This window comes from Scophthalmus maximus, chromosome 5 (assembly GCF_022379125.1).
Source record: "Scophthalmus maximus strain ysfricsl-2021 chromosome 5, ASM2237912v1, whole genome shotgun sequence".
Lineage (NCBI taxonomy): Eukaryota > Metazoa > Chordata > Actinopteri > Pleuronectiformes > Scophthalmidae > Scophthalmus > Scophthalmus maximus.
The window spans coordinates 20959187-20978162 of record NC_061519.1 but is presented as its reverse complement, the minus strand read 5'-3'; the positions used below and the strand labels follow the sequence as shown (position 1 = coordinate 20978162).

Genomic DNA, 18976 nt, shown 5'->3' with positions numbered 1-18976 from the left:
CACCATAGATAAGCATCTTTATTTTGAACACATACACTGTTGTACACGTTTTAGATTTAAATAAGTTGCAGTTTTGTACATCATCACAGACATAAAGTGCGACGTCAGTCACCACACGACACTTAGCTGAAAGGGCACGACACGAAACACACGACAATCAAATCAAGCAGCAGCAGCGAGGATCGTCGGCGGAATGAGACGGAATGAGGGAAACCACATTGTTTGATTTTCAAGTCATTTCACAAAATGTGCTGCTGATTATTAAAATGGCCAGTACACACACTCATCCACACAGTAATACACAGACACGTATATGCACGGGAGCAGTTCAGCTTCGGGCCGCTACGACCGGAGCCTGCGGCTGATCGCTGGACTGGAGTTGTCGTCCCAGGTACTCCCTACGACAGAAGAACACGCAGCAGATCAGAATTCTCAGTTCCAACAAAAAAAACAACATCAGTGCTGAATTTGAATTCCCTCAGTGTGAAGAGTAGAAGGTCTAATGTCCTTCGAATACTCAGATGAGAAGAATGACACCGCTTCAATGTCTAACGAGCAATTAGCTTAGCTTAGCAAGAAGACTGGAACCAGGGGGAAACCGTTAGCCTGGCTCTGTTCAGAGGTAAAAAAAATGAACATTATGCTCAATAAATAACATTTAATTTATTTTTTTGTGTAAACCGTACAATTGCCAAAATGTAAAAACGTAAAGGGGTGTGGGTGTGTGTGTGTGTGTGTGTGTGTGTGTGTGTGTGTGTGTGTGTGTGTGTGTGTGTGTGTGTGTGTGTGTGTGTGTGTGTATGTGTGTTGGTGGCAAGCCAGTCACACATTTAACGGACAGTGGTTTCAATATTATTTTTCCAACTCTAACCAAAAGGATAGTAAGTTTTGATGAGGTGGAATCGGGGCCTTAAGAATCTGTTTTTACGTCGAGCTTCTGGTTCCCAGGATGAAACACGATGCCATTTTAAACCTTGAAGTGTAAAGTGTCACCATTTTGAAAGGTCACGGTTCTTCTTCACATTTCTTTGCTGGCAGTAACATTTTCAGATGTGCTATCAGGACACTCACCTCACTGCTAACAGAAATACCAAAGCCCTCTCAGAACACTCAAAAATGGAAAAGGCTGAGAAAAATACTTCTGATAGTAGAAAAGATATCTCCCTCAAAAGAAGATTAATATTAATATCACATATCTATATTTTTCAACATATCAACAAAGGTTAGAAGAACTGATGTAAGCTGCGGGTTATTACGGAACAATATTTCTGATTCATACGAACTCATATGAACTTTTCTGCATATTTCCATTTCCTTCTCAGGTCGCTCCACCTTTAAATACCAAACATTGATAAACACTGTGGGAAATTGTTTTTTTGTCGAAGGTCAGGTCTGTGCGTGTGCCTGGGAATTTCACTGCTTTAGCATTCAGTTAAATAAAGATGGAGAGAACTTTATTTTTTTATTTCTGGTAGAACTGAAAACACGCTGACCCCTCCAAAGACCTCGATACCGCAACACCTGCTCAGGATCAAATCAAAAATCTATCAAAACAACAGCCTATAAGCCTCCGTCCCCTATTTCTGTCGATTACTTATCACAGCACTAGCGAAATCTTCAGCTTTGAAGAGGGAAAGAAAAAAAAGGAGTTCCTCCAACATCACAAATCTCCACACAACCCTGAAGCCGTCAGTGATAACCTTTAGCTGGGCTGCAATTAGCAGCTACATGTTGATGGAGGGAGCAGCCAGCGAGCTGATAAAAGGCAATAATTGGACGGATCCAGAAGACAGAGTTATGTAGCCAGTGCTCTGCAGCCAGGATGCTGCTGTACAAACTAATACAAAATGTGTCCTGGAGGTTGAAGCATATGGAAATAAAACATTTTTAGAACAGCTGAACAAATCCAAGTTTGGGCCTTCAAATTGAAATCGGAATCATTTTCGACAGTGATCAGGTTATAAACTGTTGATGTGAGGATGGCACCGGCCAATCAGAGTGGATCATAAAAAGTGATGAATGAATTGGATACAACCTAATGTACAATACGTGTTTCTCATGATTTCATTTTGCCGGGGGCCTTTCTGCCGAGGGTCTATTAGAAACCTCTACAGCGAGATGATACGACTGCACCAGTAAATGTTTCGCAGCATCTTCAGAACACGCTTCACAAAAGGGACTAATTCAGAACGAGATTAGACCCGATTTACTTATGATACTGCTGCATAAAAAATGACCTGTTCTGCCCTTTTTTTCCCCACCAGTCTTGGTTTATTAGATGTAACGAGCACCGAGCCCTTTTGCACAAACACTGGAGAAGCTGCGTCACCTCTACTGTAAGAATAAAAATGAAGATCACATGAATGACATTCAACAACAGTAAAAATGTAAACAGTGACAATTCCAGTAAAAGATGATGGGTGAGAAGAATATGAATTTAAGAGCAATCGCTGCACTCTCTTCCTCTGATTTAAGAAAAACAGTGGTCTTGAACACACAATGGTGTTGCTTTAAGTGTATGATAATGAATCTAATTATAAATGATGACGCGTTAACAGCCATTAGACGGCGTACAGCACAGACTCCCTGTCAACAGCCTTAAATGGTCTTAAAGAATAAAACCAACAATAACTACTTCACGAAGCCGCTGTTGTCATGACAGCGGTGAACTTTCAGTCAGCAGGACGAGGGGAATATCTGGTGGAAACAATAACGACGAAGGGAGGCTCACTCGAGGTGACGAGGGTGTGGTTGAGCTGCTTTGATAAAATATCCATCACTTCGTAGGAGAACGGAGACCTCGCCTTTTTTAGAGAACATCAGCGTCAATCGATGATCACCTCGCTCTGCTGGAGCGTTCGCGAGTCGTCGTGAAGGCCACGAGCGTGGGCGGCGGCCACGCGCAATTCAATGTGACAACAAAACCTTGAGACCTGAGCGTTCCTCACGCGATAGTTGCGGTCGAGGTAAACAAACTACTTGAAAAGCAGCTGGTATATATATCAGAGAAAACCGACTCCCCCCTCCTCTCATTGTTTCTTTAAAAGCCATTATGTTCTGTCAACACTGTCACCTGAAGCAGAGTTAATCACAGGGGGGAACGCGTGGACGGATGAGTAGAGGTTAAAGAAAACAATACAAAATAATGTCTTCAGATGTGATTTGTGTGCCAGGCGTTTAAATGACAATGATGATACAAATTACAGGCTGCAAATGATTAAATAGCTATTTTTATATCAAATCAAAAGACAAAAGACTCCAATGTACAAAACGTGTTGAATTTTCAAATTTTCATCCCTGCATTTTTTTTAAATTTTTCCCCCTGCAGATAGATATTTGTATACAGCTGCCAGGTTTCTCTAATCATATCTGCATACTTCAATCCAATTTCGAAAACTTTACTCCTGTTCTCAAAGTTTTATCAACAAAGAAAATGTATTTCATGTAATTAGCCCCCTCACCTGCCCCCTCTCTATTATTTGACCCTGGAAGATGCTTTATAGATCTAAATCAAATCTATCTTAGAAACCGTTTCTGTACAACAGCAAGTGAATAAAGTCCTGCTCGCACTCGAGTGAACGCACCGTTTACACAGAACATTAAGATCACTTAGGTGGGAAAATGCCTGATATTACACACAATGTCTCGATCCACAGTCGCTTTGGGAGCAGTGTGTTTAAGATAGTGGCAGCAAAACAAACACACTTTCCCTTGTTGCTTTTTTTTGTGTTTCCAAGCAATCCAGTGGACAGAGAACACACACACACACACACACACACACACACACACACACACACACACACACACACACACACACACACACACACACACACACACACACACACACACACACACACACACACACACACACACACACACACACACACACACACACACACACACACACACACACACACACACACACACACACACACACACACACACACGGTTAGTCGAGTGTTAGCATCAAGAGTAAATCTGAGGACTGGTGAAGATGAAGTGTTGACCAGTGCTTCACTAAATAAAGCATGTAGATTGTGTAATGGTGCCGGAGAGGGGTTTAACGAGAGGACTTTTGAGAAAACAAACCAATACCTATCATCTGATGCATAGTTTTCCATAAACATGCAAAATTAACAAGACATTTTGGCAAGAATTTCTCAGATTTTGTTATCAGAGAACTGTGACCAAAATATATACTAATGCAGACATTTTATAGCAGTAAATTTAATTTGTTTCCACATTAAATACGCAGCAGCTGGTTGCCTAACTTGGACTGGAAGTCACTGCTAATCTAAGATAACCAGCTGCCGCCTGCAAGTGGTATCAATCCTCTCAGCTCACTTTCAGCAAAGCAAATAATGTCATTTCCCAAAATGCCACACGCACGAAGGTACGTACGTACACTCGCACGCACGCACACACACACACTAAACAAGCATAAGCAGCAACCAATCTAATGAAGATTGAGTTTAGAACATGATGGAGAAACATGTAAAAGTAAAAAAGTTAGCAATGAGAGCAAGTTTATCAATAACCAAACAAATGTCCATTATTCTTTTTTTCTTTTCTTTTGCATTCTCCACGACCAACACAAAACACAAGGTTATCACCGTCAGTAGTTAGCAATATCTACCTGGATTTCACTAAATTAATCTTTAAATGTGGAATTTAGGATTTAAATACCAATGAAATAAACATATTTGAGGATTCACACATTTTGCTTGATTCCGCTTCTGTTTCAGAGGAGGGAAAGTGACACACTAATCATTCTCATCAGAATATGGAGTCCATGGACCTCATGTGTGTGAGGGTGTGTATGGCTGTTAATCTGTAGCATGTTAATTGTAGACAGATAGTTTATTGTAAAGCTTGGTTCCACTGAGGCTACAGCCACATTACTACGTTTGAGTTTTAAAACCACTGCTACGTTTACGCCTACCGTCCACACTGCTCTGGATTCTTTAAAAACCTAAAATGGAGAAGTTTGGAAAATGCCACTCGCCCCGTTTTTCTGTTTGAAAACTCTGGGGGAGCGTGATAGTATAGACGTGGCAAAATATTGTAAACACTTACTGTCAGTAACCAACTGCAGAAAAGATAAATCTGATAGAGATTTAAAACGCTTGTCTGGACAGAGATTGTTTTAGTTTTGAAATGAAAACGTAGTAGTATGGATGTAGCCTGAGACACTTGTGTGATGAGTAGTTAATACCTAAAAACAGAAAACATGAATCATATTAGCAAGGCTGTAAATGTGTCCATACCAGTTGTGGACCATCAGCTTCTGCACGGCCAGCAGGGCGTTGTAACGGACTAGCTGGTCCTCGTGGTGCATGTGATTCATCACCAGCTGTTTTCCACCCAGCTGCTCAATCACCCTGAAATGGAAGGAACGACAGGAGTAATGGGTGAGGGCCTTTATCCGCACAGAGAAAAAAGGGTCAGAGTTTCATCTTTAGGGTCATTCCGTGGTTCCCGCATCTGGTAATCCAGCCCGACTGAATTTTTCTACTGGTCTCGTTAAAAGGATGTAATGCTCTGAAAGGGCAAACAGGCCTGTGGTAATACAGTGAATGGTCTGAACAGAGAAAAGTGGGGGAGATGCATTGGTGACGTTGCAGCAAACTGAACCTAATTACCAATACAAGAGTGGAAATAGGGCAAATAAGTCCGGAGCTTCTGACTCTGACAGATGAATAGGATTGATATGGGAGACAAGAAAAACCATTACTGCTCTATGAGTCACCCAGTGTCACAAACCTGAACCGGAGGGAGATGATGAGGAAGTCTCAAGGCAAATGTTCAGATTTTAACACACAGCTAACTACAGCCACACACAGGGCTAGTTTAAAGTTAAAGTTTTGCATTTACTCTATTAAAAGTGTGCCACAGTCGAGGAGAAACATGGCTCACTTATTATTAGATAAAAGATAGACAACTTTTATGTTATAATATGTTTTAGGTACATATATTCTTTAGGGTTGATACAGACGACAGGAAAAAATATCAAATATTAAGCAGCAAGCCACACAACAAACCTCACCTTAGACCCACTTAAGATGATGTAATAAAATTAATATCATAATAAGCATCCAAAATGCTCAGGGAAGTTGATCCTGATGAAGCACATTTAAGTGTACACATACACAGAATATTGCATTTTGAAATCCTCCTTCCCTAAATATTTTTTTTCATGTTTGAGCTTCACTTAATTTTTATCTTACTACCAGCAGTTTTTTATGAAATATTTACATATATATGAATTCAGAAAATTTGAATGAGGGAGAAGTAGATGTCAATTCAAGCATTGTAACAAAATTTAAATTTTTTGTGGGGGAAAAAGGAAATAACAGGTACAAGTTATCAAAAATGGATAATATTTTTCAATATTTTCTGATTAGAAAGTGAAGTTATTTATTTGTAAGCTGCAAAACCTTTGATTTCACCCATTGGCCTTTGTGCTCCAAAAATGCTGGGACCCAATGTGATTTTAACATCTTCTAAATGATTCTGAAAGTCACTGTAGCCTTTAAGCTTCGGGACGATTCGGTATTCATTGACAGGTGCCTCACCGTTTGCCACGTGGGTAATGTCGCACGTACTCGCCGATGTCGTGAGCTGCCACGGCTATGACTTGAGGATCATCAGACACCTCCAACAGCCTCGTCAAGATCCTATTGAAGAAAGGCAGAGAAAAGAAAAGCAGAGGCGTTCAAATGGAGAGGTCTGTCTGCATCAAAAGGAAAAAAAGGTTATGTGCTCTGAAAATTATACGGTTGTCAGAGACTCCTGGGCAAAGACTTTCCGGACAAAAGATTCATGAAAGAAATTGATTAGCTGAGATTGTTTATCCATAGAGAAGTGGCGGGAGCAACGTACCGATCTCTCAGCAAATCAAGGTCAACTGTTATTTAAAAAACGGAAATAAAAACCCAAACTCCAAAATGTCAATCCAAGGACACGAGGTGTGATAGAAAGAGTGAAATATAGATGGAGGGTAATTTCAGCTGATATGATGCCTGGACTGATTACAGAGAGGACAGTGTGGGACTGGAATACCAAATTGCACACACAAACCGATGTGGGATTTCTTTTATAGCTGCAACAGTTTGTAGATCAATCGATTGGTAATCGACAAATTAATTAATCAACCATTGTGATTATCGAGGAATTTATTTAAATAGTTTTAATAGGGAAAAAAGTCAAGATTTTTTCTGATTTCAGCTCTTTTAAAAAAAATTCTTTGCTCTTCAATGACATTAAACTGAAAATCTTAGGTTTGTGTACAGAACGAAACATCGTCTTGAGGTTTGAGAAGCACGATCAACATTTTCACCATTTTATGGACCAAAAAAACTAATTGATTAATGGAGAAAAATAATCAACAGATTAATCGATAATGACAATCATAAGTTCTTGTGATCAACCTTTCATAAGGAAATCCTCTCTTTTAGTTTCAATTAGCAGACTCTTATAGAATACACACAAATAATTCTATGTTATGAGTTACGAGTCTTGTGTCCTTGTGGACTAAAGCAAGCCGTACTTTCAGCTCCAAAGCATTATATTTTAATGACATGTCAGGCTTAGGTTTTTGAGACTCGAGGAGAAAAGAAAATGCCTCAGTAGAGGCTTTGTCTTACTTGAGGAGCTCGTAGTTCTTCTCGTTCAGACGCACAGCGTTCTCACGCCAGAACTTCTCAGACTTGTGCACTGGACTCCATTCCAGGCGGCCAGACTTGAGCTCTGAGCTGTACTCATCAAATGAGCTGTAGATGGGGAAGAAAAGAAAAAGGATTAAAAAGGATTTTTCTATCAAGAACACAGTTCAAGGATCATCGCAGTTGTTTGTCCCTTGGAAAAAAGAGGAAGCACTGTTTTATCTCATCCCGTCTATTGTGAAGAGCAGCAATTTGAGTGCGTACAGCTTATGGTCAAATGGGAAAAAAAAAAAAGCATTTCAAGTACAGAGAAAATAAAGCTCCAGGTCTTTGGAAAAATAACCCGCTTCATATATTAAAGTGACAGATTCCTGCTCAGCATAAAAACGTAAGGATTTTCCTTTTTGTTATTAAGTGATTATTCACTTGATGGGGCCCCTAAGTACCTCAGATCCTGCACACTCTCTCCCAGCTTCTCCAGCAGGAATTTAATATCCTCAGTAATGTCCTCGTCATCGTACTTCTGCTGCTCCAGGTTCTCGAGCTGCTTCAGCACCTTGCACTGAATCATGGCCAACGCATACTCCTGATGAGTCTCCCGCTCGGCCGACTTCTCCAGAAGATTCTGTCCCAGAGAAAAATGGGAAGAGGAACAATAGTTGCATATTTATGAATTCACTCATGTGTGACCAGTTCATCACAGATATTAGAGGAATGAGCGAATCATTGGAGTGCTGAAACTTTTAGTCATTTAATTGACTTTTTTCACCACAGAAAGGTGAAATTCATAGTTTAGGCCATACAGTCATTTCTTACAGTTCTTACAGTGAGGATTTGTTCCTTTGACTGGAAGTTAAACATCAACAAGTTTGTACTGTAACAATTGAGCAATTTGAAAGAAAAAAAACTGCCTTGACCTCTGTGACATTACTGTGGGAAATTTTCACTTTTTTCTTTTGTAGACTAAATCAATTTATTAATTACAAAAGGTGAACTCATGAAAGATGTCATTTAGTTTCATCAGTTTCATATTAAATCTAAATCTAACCCTTTCATGAGAAAAATTTAAAAAATGGTCGACTTTCAGAAATATCGTTGTTCTAATCATACTCTGGTGGCTGTTGTATTTCTGTATTTTAGGCCATTAAATACAACGAAATACATGGTTGGGTTATTTTAATTCAAAATCACAAAACCATAATGATAAAGCAGTGAGTGAGCTGTGAAGGGGATGAGTGCAGAGCTCTGCTACAACAAGAACACAATGTTCAAGTGTCGTAAAAGCTTTTTTAGAGGAAAGTTCCCTGGACAAAGTCCCTGAAACTCTCATACTATAATGGAGAGAAAATTCTAGTGGTGGAAATTTTGGAGCGAAACAAAAGTGGCCTCAGGATCGGGACCGAGATGCTCTGATTGAACCCTTTCAGGCTCGGTTCCCAGCAGAGCTGACTATGAATATCTGACAATTTTGAACCTGTTATGTAGTCACAAATAGAGCCAAAGAGCCAAGTACCAGCAAACGTTTAGCACCTTCTTGCCTTAAAAATCATTAGGTTTGGGTGAAAACATTGCAAACCCATCAGAACTTCCTTTGACGATGTCTTCAAAGACTTCCAGATGGTCTGGATAATTTAAGTGACATTGCTGGTCCCATGCGGGGAGCAGAATCATCTGCATAATGAGGACATTTGGGAAAAATAGCGACATGCAAAACAACGTTAAATATACTTCAGAGGGATTTTGCAAAAAAAAAAAAAAGAAAAGAAGAAAATTCCTTCTATATGTGATTACCCCAAGTCCCTCAAAAATCTGCACGACAACATCAAGAGCCCAATTCTAGATCACTTGGCGAGCGGTAATGGTTTTTTGTACACACAGTAAGGTAAGTTGGACGACTCGAGGGACAACCCACTAAATGTCAGGACGTTTCAGGGTCTCCCTTTGCTTTTGAATTAGCTTTGATTTAGCAGTCAGACTGAACTGCAAACTTCTCCAAACAATTAAAAGCCCAGCCCTGCTCTCCTATGGTTGCATTCACCAACGCTTGATGTGACAGCTCTGCTGGACAAAAAAGGTGTGATGAATGAGGTTCAGGGGGAATTCAAAGCAGGAACACACGTGGTCCATGGAGGCAAACATAATCAAGTGCAACATATTCTCTAAAACGTGGGACTCAAATTCATTTCACTCAGCAAGCAAGACACCAGAAGGTTGGTCCATTAGGAGAACAGATTTGTGTATTTGCTTAGCTTACAGTACCTGATCCTGCTGACAGAGACATAGAAGAAACCATAACCGAACCTTCCTTTAAGTGGGGTTTTCGAAACTCATCTAACTTTGCTCCCCTGGCGTATGAGCTCATGTTTCAGTCATGCAATCAGCGCTGTTCACCACACCATTGTGGTCTGAGCGAGCCCACTGCAGATGTCTGATGTCGCTGGGTTGGACAAAGCCAGAATATCACTGAAGCTTTTCATATATAAATCCAGACTTTTTGCTAAGTTATAATTTATCAAATTGATACAAATTTTTTGTTTGGTATTTAAAAAGATGTTTGCTCAAGGTGGACAGTTACTGCAGGCAGTCTGGATGTGGGGCTGGGGGGGTACAGCAGAGGATTATTAAATCAATGTTTGCAAAGATATCAGAACACTAGAGCCCGACCGATATATCAGTTAGATATTAATATCAACAGATGAGAGTCTTTAAAGATGAGCCTATCAGCGTTTAATTTTGCCTATGTGAAAACATTTATCTAACAGTATAAAAGATACAGAAAGATGTATATTTAGGTTTACATTTTATGTTAAAAAAAGAGTCTTTATTCAAGTTCTACCGTTTTATATTTGGTTGTATTTGTATCTTATACTAATCTGTAGTTATTTATAATTAAGTTATGGTTAAACTGTAAATATAAATTACATTTCTTTGCCATGAGGATTTGATAATATGTTAGGAATCATTGGCCTTAAATTTTTTTTATTAATAATGGTATCAGAAATACTCCTTAATATTGGTATTGGCATCGGCCCCAAACATCCACATTGGTCGGGCTAAACCGAAAACCACATGTTAACTCTCCGAAGAGTCATCATCTACAACATAAAATACAATAAAATTAAAATGTAACATAATTTGGGAACAAACAACCTGGAAGTTATCACTTTGACTTCAAATGTAATTCTCGGATGTTCCAGATCCGCTTGGCGCCCGGTCAGGCTCACTAACTCCCACCAGTTCAAAAGCAGCAACTCAGCCTGGAGACATTAAGGGAGCCTCTGGCTCTCATTAAATTTTGCCAGGGCATGGTATTGGAAATTCATTACCTGGCATTAACACTAAACAACAGAGTCAGACCAGAGTGCAGCTCTTGGGACTCCATTGAATATTTTGCACTGGTGTTTTAAGAGTTTCATTAAAGTTTGCTTTTGCTGGGCTAAAGTTTAGATGCAAACATGTAAAATGCTGTGTGAGATTTTGACAAATACACAATGATCATCCAAAATCAGGTTCATAACCTGTATCAGTAAAGGGCTGGAATCAAATTATTACCTGAAAACTTTTAAAACTATTTGATGGTTCTAAATGTTGCCCAAAACAAAGAATCAATAATTTAACACCCTTCATGTCAATCACTTTTGATACTTCATGAAGCAATGTTTACAGTGACAGATTTTTTCCATCAGTTGCTCTGACAACTGTTTTTTTTCCTCTCTGACCACTGTGTACCTGGAACATTTGTGTGCTAGAAATATCCAGCTACTGTTGTTACTGACGTCTGAGCCTCAGTATGGGAGTTGATATGGTGATATCAATGGTGTTTATTGTTCATTTATTTCATTCTATACATCGAGAAGATGTTGTTTTGATGAGGTAAATGTTAAATCAAATCACAGCAATTCAATTCATATACACCACTGGTTTATATAAGGTACCAAGATAATGGAATCACAATTCAGCAAGTGTGGTCAAATCATTATCAGTGTGAAACTGGCATTTGAGCAAAACAAAACAAAATTTCGCAACATACCCTGAAGGCAGCCAGAATGATTCGAGTGACCTTCTCCTTTACAGACTCTTGGAGGATGTCGGACAGGGCCGGCACCACGTTGTATCGTCTCAACTGCTCACAGAGCTGAGGACTGAATGCCAGGAGCCAAACACAGAAGATCATCTGGTATTGCAGCTGGAAGCCGCACTTGTTGCTCAGCACTGCTGTGATGCTGTAACAGGAAGAAGAAGAAAAAAAAAAACACGCATGAATAAAAAAAAAAAAAGGAAAAACATTCAGAGGGCTGGGAAGAACACTTTCATTTACCCCCCGTTTACTAATAGAAGAGCTTTCAGAGCAATGTGCCTACATGCTGCTTATCTCTGATAATGGATGAGCAGAAAATGAAAAGTTGGCCCAAAATGAAGAGTACAATACTAATAACTACAGCGAGTCATGCATTTTGTAGAAATAGCAGGTAAGTGCAGAGATGTGGATTTCATAGATGTGCAATAATTAGCTGATTCAGATTAAGTAGAAAGGCCAATTTTACAATGTTACACAAGTGACCAGCACCAAAAGTGAATAGTGAGATAGTGTGCTCTGTATTTTCTTGCACCTTTCGTTTTCTTTCAATGTATCACACTGCTCCGCATCCATGTCACAAGTGAGTGTACATATGAACCTGTATAAGAAGCGCTCAGTGCCAAAATATAACAATTTTAGATATCATAATAAAAACTGTCTTTTTTAAAGGCACTTATCTTTTCCTTTTTTTGTTAGGCTACATCCAGAAGGTGAAAAACATTCAAAATGTACTGTGGCTTTTAAAGATTAAGTGTCATTTATAAATGACTGATGAGTCCATATAAACAGTTGCAGACTGCAACTGTTTATATGGAGTCAATACTCACCAGTTGACTCCATCGGCCTCCACCCAGGCAAACCTATACTCGTTGACCCTCAGCATCAGCTGAAGGCATCCAGCCACACACTGGACGTACTGAGAGCTCTGAAAAGGACAAGAGGAAAACATTTGATCAAACGGAAGCGTGAGCCTTGGCTCTGCAATCAGGAAAACGGACAAAATGTTAGAAGGTCAACTAAAATCAATGCAGTTCTGAAACACGGGAGTAGTCGACGAACAGAGACAGCACATTGAAGAACACCAGTCCAAAACTTGCATTACCATCACCTTTCAAACCTGAGGCATTGCACATGCAGACTATCGTATGTATACATCAACACATGCTAGATCACGGACTCAATAGAACAATACAGCGCGATAGCAGGGAAAAGTGACCCATCACACCTGAGCAGAATAATGTAAATTGAGATTAGAGTGGAGGAAGCTGAGAGGAGAAAATAGATTTGCATTAATCTGTTAATTAAAAAAGGGGTGAACAGAAGCAAAGAAGTCCAGCAAAGAGGAACAGGCAACAGTGAAGGCAGGAGTAAGAGGTTACCTGGTTGAGAAATGCAGAGACAAAGATGATGTTCGGTCATTAGACAGCACTCGCGTCAATATATCTCTGAGCACATTGCTCAGAATAATCACACTATGCTTCACACAGTATGGGATATAAAATGGTAGGATGCTGCTGCTTTGCAAATGCGGATCCAATCTCCATATTTCCCCTGTAATACTAATGTACTGTACAGCAAAAGCTGTGTTTGTCATGCGCTTTCAGCATTAAGGTGAAGTGGCTTATGGCATGCCAGTGGCAGCAAACACCATGCTGTCTAAATGGAGAATTACTCCAAAACTGCTTTATATAAGACTCTCCATCATTCTAGAAGTGTTGGTGAAAAACTTGAGTGCAAGAGCAGGATGGCAGAGAAAAAGAGGGGAAAGAAAAGACGTGAAAGTCCAGTGACAGCTGATACATTGCAGCTTGCACAAATCCTGCTTTTTTTGTTGTTTCCTCCTGGAAGCGCCAAGATGCACTTCACTTATACTCACTTCACTGGGGGATATAGTTCCTGCTCCTGAGCCTGTTTCTGGACCTGTACCATGAAGGTTCTAATGAGAGATAAACAAACAAACAAACAAAAACAGGTGCAAAATTGTTCACAACTGGAGGTGAGTTACAGTGTCCGACCACAAGCGCAATTCAGTGACCGTGGATGCTCACTGATTTGTTGCTTGGCTGCTGAAGAGAGGAATTAATATCAAACACAATTCCAAGAGGCAGGTTTGGTTTAAGATCATATTTTACAAAGTACAAAGAGAGTGTAAGACAAAGAGACTGTGACTAGGAATCAATACTCAGGTCTCAATCAGCATCATCTACTCGGTGCATGCAACTGCCATACACTATATTTTATCAGACGTTTTCATTGTTAGCCAAAGTCTTAAATTTAATTATGGAAATGAAAAACATTGATCGAAATGATAAATTACTTTGGCTACATAGATAATTTGAATCATTGAAAAAAACATTGGGGGGTAAATTTAACTTCATTAGAAAGAGGAAGCCAATGTCTCAAGAAGCTGATGTCCCAATAACTAAGAATAACCCATGACAGGATAAATCGGGGAGGAGAAACAGAAAAATAATATCTGTGTTACTGTACACTACAAAATCACAAAGACATATAATTTGATTAGCATTCCTGCTGCCAAGGCAATTAACCCCGCATTAATAAGACCTTTCCTAACCAACAAGTATAAACTTCAGACTTGTTAATTATGAACATGCAATTTGATGTGAAAATTAAGGACAAGAATACTTTCAGTGATTTTGGGAGTTTTTTTCCCCTCTTACCAAACAATTAATTACACTAGTAGTCTGTTGTTAGTCGCATAAAATAAGACAGAAAAACAAAAATTATTAAAAAATAAAATGGACTCTGTGACCACCATTTTAATCTGCCTTTTTACCTGTGAACTGAGCTGGCTTTTTATCCAGTTGAAGTAGTAGTTCAGATCACTTCCCTCCATCAGATCACGGCCCCAGGCAGCCAGCTTCGCAATGATCCTCGCCGCCTAATACAGGAAGGACATTCGAAATTCAACAATGCTTCGAATGAGCAGTCTACCAACAGAAGAAAATTAAAGCAAAGTCATCAACTGTGCAGTTCAGTAATTCCAGCATCACAGCTTGTTAAGTACAAATGTATCATGTGATGAGACAGGGGGGGATCTAGCTCTCCAATTTCCTCCTTGCTTGGAGAGGATGTGAATTGGTATTAAGGCTGTAATTTAAAAGCGAGTCAGCAAGAAAATTGGATTGAGTTCAAGTGTGGTGTCACATAATGCCCACCTGCTGGATGTTGGTATTCTTAATAAGGCCATGGTGTAGCACTCAGATTGTCATTGGGTGGTCATTACTTTCCCCCCCTGACAATGACATGTTTTTACTGTACATTTGAGATGATTCTTGATCTTTTTCTAAAAGGGTTTCTGGGGAAAATCATTAAATTTATTGCCTGTTCCCAAGGACGGTTGCTTTGTGAGGTATAAATGATGCCTCGCTATGATTAGAAGTAGAAAAATCTGTGAAAAATTCTTGGCGAAAATTTAATGGAATGCAACCTTTTTATCTGGAAAAATTATTTCAGTACACTTATTATGATGATTATGCTTAATTAGCTTGTGTCATCAAGTAACAATGCCACACTGTGCTGAGGATTTAGACATGAACTAGATTTGTTTCCCTAACAAGTTCACAGCTCACTGTGCACATATGCTTACCTTGTTTAATCAATGTCCCTTATGAGAGTTAATAACACTTATCAATAGTCAAGCTTTGTACAGGGTTTTACATGCACCAGCCAGTCAAACAGTGCAGGGGGAGTATGAATATGTCTTAAACTAGAATTACTGCCTTGCAGTTGTTGTTTCGACCAATCAGTTAAGTTACAGGAAATACGGTCGAAACCTCAACTTCTGCTCCTGAGTAATTGGCATTGAATTATGTCCAGACAAGTGTTTTTGCAAATGTTATATCATAATATTTAATCAGTCTTTCATTTATTCATTTAAGACATTCTTTGAAAATGTGTGCATTACTTCTTGAGTCATGGAAACTCCCTCTAGGCTTTTCTGAGATTTTGTAGGATGGACACAATATCTCAACCAAACAAAAACCCCAAACATAATGCCTCCTCTGCGGCCACAGCTTTCACAGGAGCAGATGTGGAAAAACAGAAATCCCCTCTTATCTTACCATGTGGACAGTAAAAAGATCCTGACGATTCAGCATGGGGAGGAAGTAGGACCAGGCGGTGTTCTTTGTCTTTTTGGCGTAGTCAAAGAAGATGTTCACCCTCTGATGGTTCTCCTGAAAGACAGTTGAAATGAAATCTTGTATGAGCTCTTTGGTTGTGAACGTGGATAGTTGACTAACTGACTGCATGTGACATAATCCATCATTAAAAGCCAATGATTTATATATTGAGAAACAAAAACTGTCAAATGCTAATTTGTGATTTCCAAAGAAGTCAAGATCTAAAAACAGTCACAGACTGATGTCTTAATTAAATGTGTAATGCATCATATTCTGACCAATGGTAATAAAACAACCACAATGAGTCAAAAAAGATTGACATTAGCTAACCTAGTCTGAATTTGTCACAATATTTAATTTCATTAAAAAGCACAAAGTGTTTCTCTATTTATTCATATATTTATGTGGGACACAAAAATTGAAACCATGACCAAACTACAACATCCTGCCCTCTCTGATACATGATATAAAAATGCACTAAATCTAAATCAAAACTCTCTCAAGGTTTCTGATCATGATCCCATTGTCTCCTGAAAGTGTCTATATGCATGTGCATGCATATCCCGTTTGTGGGTGTTTCAGTGTACCTGCAGAGTATCATCGATCAGAGTCAGGATGTACTGGACTGTCTGCTCCTTGGAGATGTGAGCCATCAGGTTCAGGAAGGTCTTCGCACACTGAGCAAAAGCAGAAGAGATCTTCAGAAACTCAGAAAAATCACAGAAGCCTTTGACAAGTTGCACAGTTTGCTTTTATTCTGCGTTGCACCTCTAAAAATAATGAGTATGTGCTATCTGCTCAGCCACTGGTCTCCAACCACATGGTGGGCACTGTGGACTAATCTAGGCCGCTGTTACAAAAGATGAAAACTTTTTACAGTGGCTGTTGAAACCAGTGTACCTAACCAGAAAGAAATACAAAGACAATGTAAATCGTACCTGATGTCCTTCATTGGTCAGAATGACTTGTTTCTCCTCAGAGTTGGCCACTTCAAACTTCTTGATGAACTCACAGTCCTCTGCTGAAATCATCTGGCTCCTAGACGACATTTCATTGAAACACTTTTAGCACAAAGCTACAACGACATTTGCACTGTCACTCATTTCCTTTCCTACAACTACTACTACTGACCACTGACTACTGAGGGATTGGGCTTTGCCTTGGCACTGCTTTAAGTTGCAAGGGAATTTTGCACATTAACGATAATTAACCTGTAAATACCACATGTTTCAAGTTAAGGCAAAACACACCAAGGACGATCCATCAGGACAAGTAGCTATCGTTAAAACATGGTTATAATGTTGAGGAATTTTTTCCAATCCTTCCTGAGAAACTGTTAAGACGAGTCTTCTCAGGCACCAAGCAAGGTCATCTCATCTATGTCAAGCCAAAACAATCATTGCCGCTGAAGTCTCTCTCGAGGTGTCATAGTCGCGGGGAGATGACAGCATTACTCAACGCTAAATACACTACAGAGACTGGGGATGGGCAGACTATCTTGGGACGCCAAACACTGTGAACCTGTTTATCTGTGTAGCGAACCGGAAGTCTCCTCAATATCGAGCTCTTATAATAAATACTTCTGCTTAAGACATCCACGGTTTCCGTCTTCCTGATTCAGCATCCACTCCATCAATTATTCCATTTTAGCTGGGTCTGGCAAACAGGACTCGTAAAATATTCCATTTCATATAGAATCCATACTTAATGAAAACATGAAGTGATGATAATGATGATGTGAGTCATACTTCTACTGCATTGCAACACTTGAGTAGAATGGTTAACCTCTCAGACAGCGGTAACAAAGGCAGAAAATCAAGAAGAGCAGTTGTATTCAATTGCATTGGCTTGTACAGGTGTACCCAATGAAGTGTCCGGTGAGTTTGACAGTACATTGTCACGATGCACGGCTGCACTTACTGCAGGTAGGACTGCCAGTTGACCAGGTTGGCCCGCACCTCGGCTGCCTTGGCGGCAATGATGTTGGTGGGGACCGCTGCGTCCACAGCCCCGCGGATATCCATGTTGCTATATATCCACTACCGTATCAGGGTGGGGGGGGGGAAATCCAACACCACCTGGACAGAAACACAACAATGAAACATCACCACAGTGTCTCAACATTAAAAGGCATTGAACCTGTTCACTGTACGTGTTCACTACGAGCTAAAACATTGGAAGAATTGCACCACAACAAATGACAGCAGGCGCCTGATGTGGTGGTGCGTTCATGGAAATCAGTGGAACATGACAGTTAACTTAGCTAGCTAGTTGCAGAGCTAACAGCGAATACACACACACACACACACACACACACACAGCGGCTCCAACATAACCGTTAGTGTAAACCGTTTCGACGTGAGGCGGAAATTGTATCTTTACGTTTCATCCTCGGAGTTTAACTACGACGTTAGTCGGTTAGCACCGCCGCTGCTAGCCGCAGGTCATGCTAGCTAACTATCTTAACCCAATGTCACGACGAGGGATGAGGTTGTTTTTTTTCCAAGAACTAAGAAAAGGCAACGCAGAGCATGAACGCAGGACATTACATTGAAGTAAAGCCGCCACCACGCGTAACGCATACACACATTTAAACATAATGTCGAGTTATAACGTTGTGGGTGACACCGATAGCACCGTTAGCTAACTGGCAACAGCTAGCAAGACAAGAGGGGGATGCTAACTTGTGCTAACATAGCCTCTCAGTCATTCCGACGACATGACAACCGCTACAGCGGCAAAGAATAACAACACTTGACCCGACATACGTTTGCCAAATGATATTTGAGTAAGCAGTGACGGAGCAGACATTCAGATGAATAACTCACCGCGCTACTGTCCCGTGCAAAACAGCTGAGAGACTACAACACGGCGTCACGATCGATCATGTGACAGCCAGTCACATGCACTGCTCCAGTCTTCTTCTTCTTCTTCTGCTTCTTCTTCTTCGTCTTCGTCTTCGTCTTCTTCTTCTTCTTCTTCTTCTTCTTCGTCGTCGTCGTCGTCGTCGTCTTCTTCTTCTTCTTCTTCTTCTTTAGATTTTGCACATAAAATATAAAATACTATTGTAGATTGTGATCAAATTTTAC

The 18976-nt window shown here is 40.0% G+C and overlaps 1 protein-coding gene across 2 annotated transcripts; it reads right to left on the bottom strand.

Moving 5' to 3' along the window:
* On the bottom strand, window positions 1-18870 carry atp6v1h (ATPase H+ transporting V1 subunit H). 2 transcript variants are annotated; one of them, XM_047332152.1, is made up of 14 exons: window positions 18716-18870; window positions 17808-17965; window positions 16826-16925; window positions 16475-16564; window positions 15828-15941; window positions 14540-14644; window positions 13619-13678; window positions 12570-12667; window positions 11695-11887; window positions 8111-8289; window positions 7647-7772; window positions 6576-6677; window positions 5268-5381; window positions 1-398 (listed from the first exon to the last, which is right to left on the bottom strand). In XM_047332152.1, exons 2-14 carry the CDS (start codon window positions 17909-17911, stop codon window positions 329-331), a joined length of 1455 nt encoding a protein of 484 aa, XP_047188108.1. In that variant the 5' UTR covers window positions 17912-17965; window positions 18716-18870; the 3' UTR covers window positions 1-328. The 2 variants fall into 2 exon arrangements, with proteins under 2 accessions (XP_047188108.1, XP_047188109.1); XM_047332153.1 differs by lacking the exon at window positions 13619-13678.
* Window positions 18871-18976: the final 106 nt, after the last annotated feature.